Genomic DNA, 7,598 nt, shown 5'->3' on the forward strand with positions numbered 1-7,598 from the left:
GGACGGCCTCTGTCTTTCACCAAGTGTTTTTGTGATTGTGTTAGATGGTAAAGTTGCCTGGAATTCAGGAGGCTTTTATGCTTTTCATCATATTTCATTCTTATTATCACATGACTTTTTGTAGCAATAAGGACTTAAGAGACGACTGGATAGCATAATCTTTTTGGGCTATTAAGGAAAAGAGAACATTTGATCTTGGCTTGGTTTTGTTTTGTTTTTGCATTGGCTACTTACCTATAGGAAAATATTAAAGTGAAACTTCTCATTCTACATTTAAAAACTTTTTCTTAATGTATCTTCTTCCAGGAAATTAACCATGTTTAAGAAATGCAGACTATTGAAAGCTTTCCAAATTTTCCTAGATTAAGAGTAGGAACACTAAGGTGAAGGACATGCCCTGTTGTCAATAGGAAAATCTCCAAAAACTGTAATAGGTGTTTCATTCTATTATTAGGTACTGTCGGAAAATGCAAAAAAAAAAATAATAATAATAAAATAAAAAGTATCCAGGACAGTCCTAATTTTAAAGATTCTGGATTGCTGTTAGTCTGTGTATCAGCAAATATGATCCCTTTTAGGCATAGATTCTAGCTTGGAAAGCTTACAGTCTATTTGGATTAAGTCGACTTAGAAAGAAATAATCATCAAAAGCAAGATAAAATAATACGTGCTGAAATCAGTAGTACTGGAAAAATTCAGACCCAAGTCCCTCTGGGGTGATTTGTAAGTATTAACACTTGACTCCTAACAGGTACAACTCATTTAATTAACTGTTTATACTTACCTTTCAAAAATTCTGAACAATTAATACTTTAGTAGTAATGTCATGGGGGACACCTGGGTGTCTCAGTCAGTTAAGCATCCTACTTCGGCTCAGGTCATGATCTCATGGTTCATGGGTTTGAGTCCCACATCAGGCTCTGCTGTCAGCTCAGAGCCTCGAGCCTGCTTTGGATCCTCTGTCCCCCTCTCTCTCTGCCTCTCTCTCTCTGCCTCTGTCTCTCTCTCAAAAGTAAACATTAAAACAATTTTATTTAAAAAAATAATGTCATAGGATTTGGGTATCTAGTGAAAAATGCGCCTATAGAAACTCACATTCAACATTTTTGTGCATAATTCTGATCCTGACATCCAACTAGCTGGTGATGGGGAGGAGGCTCTGAGTTATCCCAATCAGGACTTTAACTAGTAGGATTAGTAATTTTTCCTTTCCCCTGTGTTCTCCCACCCTTAAAAACCAAACAGAAAACCCTCGGGGCAGATGATACCATGTTGGCCAAGGATCCTGCATCTGGCATCTGTACTCTTCTGTATGACAGTGCACCCAGTGGCAGGTTTGGCACCATGACCTACCTCTCCAAGGCGGCTGCCACCTACGTACAGGAGTTCCTGCCTCACAGCATCTGTGCCATGCAGTGAGGCCTCTGGGCCCTGGCTGCGGGAAGCCTTTTGACAGCTGGTTCCTGCCTCGGTTGATCATGCATGAGACTGAAATGTGTTGGTCTGATCACTCCTACCCTGCCCTTTTCCATCCCATCCCATCCCAACCAAGAAGAATGAACTTTTCTGATCCACTAACTACTTTAGAAGTGAACCTCTGCCTGGAGGAATATGCCCACCCAGGCACTTTCTTGTAGGCCTTAATTCTTTCATGGTTCATGGAAGTTTGCATGTGTTTTTATCCTCCAGATTCGTTACAAATTTAGTTTCCTAACTACTGTTTGGAGAGCAGTTATTAATAATAACTTATGCCTGAAGTTTGGAAATTTTTCTTATGTGTAATTTCATTGTATGAATGAGTGGTGGGTGCTTTGGGACATTATTTCAACTGGGAAATCCTAAAGTGTTGGATTTTATACTGCCACAAATTGGAAATATCTATTCTAAGTGACTTGTCTTGGGAAAGGAGAGTACCAGATCATGGTTTTCTTCTTTACTCACACGTTGCCTCACACTGAGTGACGAATGCCTTTCTGTATAAAATTATTGTCCCTGCTCTTGCCTTCTCTGTGTCTGCATATATAATTTCTATTCTCCCTTTGGTGAAATCTCAAAAAAAAAAAAATACAAGTGTCTGTATTTAAGAATTCCTGTATTAGCAATTGAAATCACATTTTCTGAAGATGGCTGATGCTCAGAGATGTGTCTGTAGCAGAAAATGCAGAATAACCCAGGAGCTAGGAGCCCAATTTCAAAAAGGAAGGGAGAAGAGAAGATGCCTGTAATAGTATCTTACACTAGGGAACAGAGAGGGAATCAGAGGTAAGCTAGTTCCCCAAAGAGAGCCTTGTGCACCAACTTTTGCCTCTGAAGAGTAGGCCAACATACAATACGCAGAATAATTGAAGTCTTTGTCTTTGGCAAACAGGAATCCAGCAGTCAAGTCTATAGCCTTCCCAAGCAGTCCTCCCTTGGTGGTCCTTACCTGTCTGTCTAACTCGCCTACTCACTTTCTACAGCATCCAACTCCCACCTGCCACCAACTCCCTGCCTTCCCATCAGTTCTTAAACTCTTTCACTTACATTTTCACTCCCTGATTCTAGTGTTCATATCTCTGTGTATTTTGATATCTGTGGGCATACATCTATTTCTTGTAAATAACTACAGTTGTGTGTGTGTCTCAGCATACACAGGAATTTTTCTGAATGTTACTAGTTTCGATGTGTCTGTATATCTATCTGTATCTAAATTTGGCAGACTATGTAAATATATGGATGGTGGTGACTGTGGCCCCAGGCTGACACACCAAGAGTATGAAGGAATCCATAAGTCCTTTTCCGTAGTCCCATGCTTAGGTAGCCTCGTTTGAAGAATGTTTCTCCTACCTTTCTTAGTTCAGGCTGCTGTAACAAAATAATGTAGACTGGGCGGCTTAAATAACAAACATTTATTTCTTACGTTTCTGGAGGCCGAGATACCCAAGATCAGGATGCCCACAGACTCAATGTCTGGTGAGGCCCCTCTTCCTGGTTTGCAGATGGCCGCCTTCTTGCTGTGTCCTCACATGGCAGAGAAAGGGGGAAGGAGGGTGGGTACTATAGTCTCTTCTTTTTCTTCATAAGGGCACCAGTTTTGTCATGGGAACTCTTCCCTATGACTTCGTCTCAACCTGATTACCTTCCAAAGGCCCCCACCTCCAAATCCCATCACCTTGGGGATTTTAGTATACCTGCTGCTAAAGCGAGCACATCATCACCTTGGGGATTAAGGCTGAATTCCCAATGTGAATTTTGGAGGGATACAAACATTCAGTCCATAGCACTTTCATTCTCCTTGTTTATGTATAAAGACTCTACTAATTTACCTGTTTGCACTCAGGTAACTTCCTACTTTGGTCTTTTCCTTTCTCTCAGATTTTTCTGACTTTTCTCCAAGAATGGGGCTGGAGCTGGAAAGCTCTCTGAACAGTTCTTACAGAACCAATGACAGTCTTTTGAGTGCATAAGTAAGCGAGCATACTAAGTAGGGTGATAGACAACAGACAGTGGAAATGAGAGAAGATAGCCAACCTTTTTAGTAGGTCTCTCAGAGCAAATAGAAACACACAGTAAGTAGCTTTTTGATTATGTGACTTTTCTGGTCACTTTATGAAGATAACTTATGACCTGTTCTCATACCGTTTGTCTTTTCACTGGCCGCGTACCCCAGCCACAGGAAGTACATCCGGAGCGGTGTAAGTGAAAACCGCCGCTCTCCCCATGCTAATTTGCCTGAACTGACACTGACTGCTTTCATACTCTAGGCTTACTAAATTGCCTATCACTGTGCTCTCCATCCAGTGCTGTTTCACATTTAAAGCAACTTTTTAGGAAACTTGATCTGGGGTACCTGGGTGGCTTAGTCGGTTGAGCGTCCGACTTTCGCTTAGGTCATGATCTCGCGGTTCGTGGGTTCGAGCCCCGCATCGGGCTCTGTGCTGACTGCCAGCTCAGAGCCTGGAGCCTATTTCAGAGTCTGTATCTCCCTCTCTCTCTGACCCTCCCTTGCTCACGCTGCCTCTCTCTCTCTCTCCTAGAAATAAAATAAAAATATATATATAAAAAAAAAGAAAACTTGATCTGCATTTTGTTCTTTGTAAGCATGTGATACTAAAAGAGACTTTGGACTTTTTTTTTTTAAGCACTTCTGTTCTGAAACTAGAATTAAAAGTTGGGATGTCCAATTAAATTACGTCTGATGCCAGTGTGCAAAACTTTATGTGTGTTTTTGTGACTGTGGTTTATTTCGTGGCTCTATTTTTCATACTCTGTTTAATTATACAGTACAGTCAAAGCTCATTAACTGGGTCAAAGTAGAATTATCTTAATATGGAAATCATATATTATATATTCTATAATATGTTAGATAATATGGGTAAAGAAACACAGTTTTATCTTTCAACTACATAGCTGCTCAAACTAGGCTTACTAAATTAAAACAGGCTTATTGACATCTTTAGGGGACCTGTCCTGATGAATGAATATGACCAATTTTTACTCAGTGTTACAATTGTGTGCAAATGGGGCTTTTGTACCACTGGAGGGAACTTAACAACAATTTGTTCTCCTAAGTGTTATAAATATTTGGCAGAATCCTGTTTATAACTACTCATTAGCCATCATGTAACAAGAGAGAGTATGTTCAGTAAGGAGCAACCAGTCTCCAGTCCCATCCTTGTTAATTAGGTTTCACTACACTGTAGAAATTTTATGCAACTGGTGGGGCAAACATTGTTCTTACCCATGGCTCACAGAACCTCTACAGCCCCCCACCCCTTTGCACTTACTCAATACCTAGTACCTACACTAATGCAGTGGAGATAAATACAGTGTTTTCCACATTTAGTCTTCGTTTCCTCTTAAACTTGAGTGACCTTAGGTCTTGATTTGCCCAGGACAGCCTCCATTTATGCCTGTTGTCCTGGCATAATTATTAATAGCACTCTTTGTCACTCTCAAAAGTGTCCCAGTTTGGATGATATGGTTGCCCTATATTTAGCAGAAGTCTGATTTCTTTTAAGGCTAGGCCTAAAAGCCAAGGACGTGTTCTCAAAAGTATTCTTGCAGTCGTGGTGTGGGAGTAAGGAAACAGTAGGGGGGAGACTTAAATAATATCTCTTAAATCCTAAGCAATATGTGAGTGCTTACCAGATACCAGACATTTTTATACAGGCAGTTGGCATGAACCATCTTATTCTAGCTTCACAGTTACCATGTGAGCTAGATACTGCTGTCATCCCCATCTTACAGATGAGGGAACTGAGGTGCTGAGCATTTAAGCAAATTGTTCAAAATCAAACAGCTGGTAAGCGGTAGAGCTGGGATTTGAGCCCAAGCAGTCTGGCTCTAAAGTTCCCATTCTTGACAATGACACCCTCCATGGAAAAGACATTAAAAACAAGGGTCAGTCTGTTGAGTACAGTTTAGGCATCTGTGGGCAGATTGTATGGCACAGTGGGCAATGGGCACAAAGAAGGTGACCACAGGAGTATTGCCTTTTCAGTGTTTGCTTTCCCTTCTGCCTGCTTCTGTCAGCAAGTGAAGACAGGCAAGATTGCCAAAAGAAGTGGCATAGCCCAACCTGAACTTGCTGGTTCAAAAACTACCTTTAGCAATAAAGAAAGACCCACTTGAAGAAAGTGGGTCAAGGAATTTATCCAGGGTACACACCAGTACACTTTGGAGCCAAAGTTCAACCTACTTCCTCTGAATTTAGGCCTTCCACCTGCAATTCCAGTGCTTTGGGAAGGGTTTCCTTCCCAAGTTAAGGACCATATGGATATTAAGCATGTGGAAAATTGAGGTTAGGTACCTGTGGCATGGTTTGTGCTCTGTCTTCATCATGAACAAGGGTCCAGCCACCCTGTGAGATTTGCTGCACGAATAGGCTGCCAATTTCAGAGCCTCATTGCAACAATTTATCTTACTCCATACTTGAGTCATCTTGCCACATTGTGTGTCAAATGAGGATACTGTTTCACTTTAGAAGTGTGTTGAAGTGTTCAGCTACCTGCTGCTAGATCTGAAAGAACACAGAGAACGATCCACTTTGGTATCATCTTATTACAGTCCAGATTTTAGGGTGCCAGCTGGCCAGCCTGTATCCTGCCCTCTTCCTTCCCCTGCCTATCCATGGCCCAGGACAAATCCCATTTCCTCTTTATACTGCCAACCTGTTACAGTCTCATCTTTCAGTCAACTCCTACATCCCCACAGACTTCTTCCCCTTTGTCTCTAAATGTGTGCATTTCTCTCTTATCCTAAAAACAATCATTCATGAACTCTAACATCCCCTGATACACTAACTCCTTCCTTTCACAATCAAATTTCCTCAAAGAGGCTGATAGTGTTGGTTTCACTCCTTAACCCCTTGCAATCTGGCTTCCTCCCCGCCTTGTGTGTGTGTGTGTGTGTGTGTGTGTGTTGTGTGTGTTTTCTCATAGAGCACAAGTGAGCTCCTCCTAATGGCAATGATATTGTTACTACCTCTCCCTTCTTGTGACCCTCTCATCCCTCAATTTCTGTGAAACTGTACTACATTTGTTCTCACTCATTTCTTCTTTTGTCTCCTTTCTGGCATCTTTTTCTCCTCCTAACCTCCACAAAAAGGCATTCCCAAAAGTTACACTCTTCTTCCTAGGTCAAAAGATTCGCACCATGGTGTGGGGTAGGCTTTAAAAAGTGACATGATCTGATTTACTTTTTGTTTTGTTTTGTTTTGCTCCAACTTCATTCTGGTGTCTGCAAAAAAGACTAGATTGTAGTTCTGCAAAAGCAGAGGTAGAAACGTGTGAGATATTGCAGAAAGTCCAGGTGAGAGATGACAATGCCAGGACTGGGGTAGTGGCATCTCTTTTCCCATTGCCCATACCCTAGTTTAAATCATCATTACTTTTAATATGGACCACTGCGGCAGTCTCACTACCTCTAGTCTTTCAATAGCTAATCTTTCCTCCATGCCACTCCTGTAGAAATCTTTTGTTTGTTTGTTTGTTTGTTTGTTTAAGATTGCTGTTTAAATATCTCCTCATTTGCCACAGGATGAATTCTGTTCTCTTTAGCCTGGGATTTACAACCCTTCATGATCCAGCCTCTTCAGCTAAACTAGACTAGAAATGTTCTCCTTTGTGCTTTTGCTTATGTTGTTGATTCTAGTCAGCATGCCCCCTATCCCCCCACCTCCGGCTCACATCCTCACCAAGTAAAATCCTGTCCATACACTAAGACCATCTCAAATGCCACTGAACAGGAATTCTAGTTGCCACTTATTAAGTACTTAATGCTTAGTTATGAAGTAATCTAAGCCTCCTACATTCGTTATCTGACTCTGCTGCATTGCATACTGTTTCTTGTGTATTTGTGTCATCTCTACAAGAATGCAAATTCTCTGAGAGCAGAAATAAGATTGTAGTCCATCTTGAGAATTAAATCCTTCACTGTTATACATGTAGTTGCCTTCAGATAAATGTTTAATGAATGACTGAATGATTGTAGAACTTTGAACCAGTTCTAAAAGAAGCATAAGGACTTACATTCCAGTTAAAGAACACATCATGGGGGTGGGGTGGATTTTCCAGAATAGTAAGTACTCAGGGAATACTAAGTAGAGGATTGAACAA

General features: G+C 41.1%; 1 protein-coding gene across 1 annotated transcript in view; it reads left to right on the top strand.

The window, feature by feature from the left end:
• Positions 1-3,809, top strand: part of PHKA1 (phosphorylase kinase regulatory subunit alpha 1) — a gene marked incomplete at its 5' end in the record, with an annotated part of 130,784 nt that extends 126,975 nt beyond the window's left edge. The window contains one exon of the mRNA XM_039219858.1: positions 1,246-3,809. Coding sequence (XP_039075789.1) covers positions 1,246-1,419 — 174 coding nt within the window. The remainder of the gene's footprint in view (positions 1-1,245) is intronic.
• Positions 3,810-7,598: the final 3,789 nt, after the last annotated feature.

This window comes from Hyaena hyaena, unplaced genomic scaffold, assembly GCF_003009895.1.
Source record: "Hyaena hyaena isolate Hyena2069 unplaced genomic scaffold, ASM300989v1 scaffold_844, whole genome shotgun sequence".
NCBI classification, from domain to species: domain Eukaryota; kingdom Metazoa; phylum Chordata; class Mammalia; order Carnivora; family Hyaenidae; genus Hyaena; species Hyaena hyaena.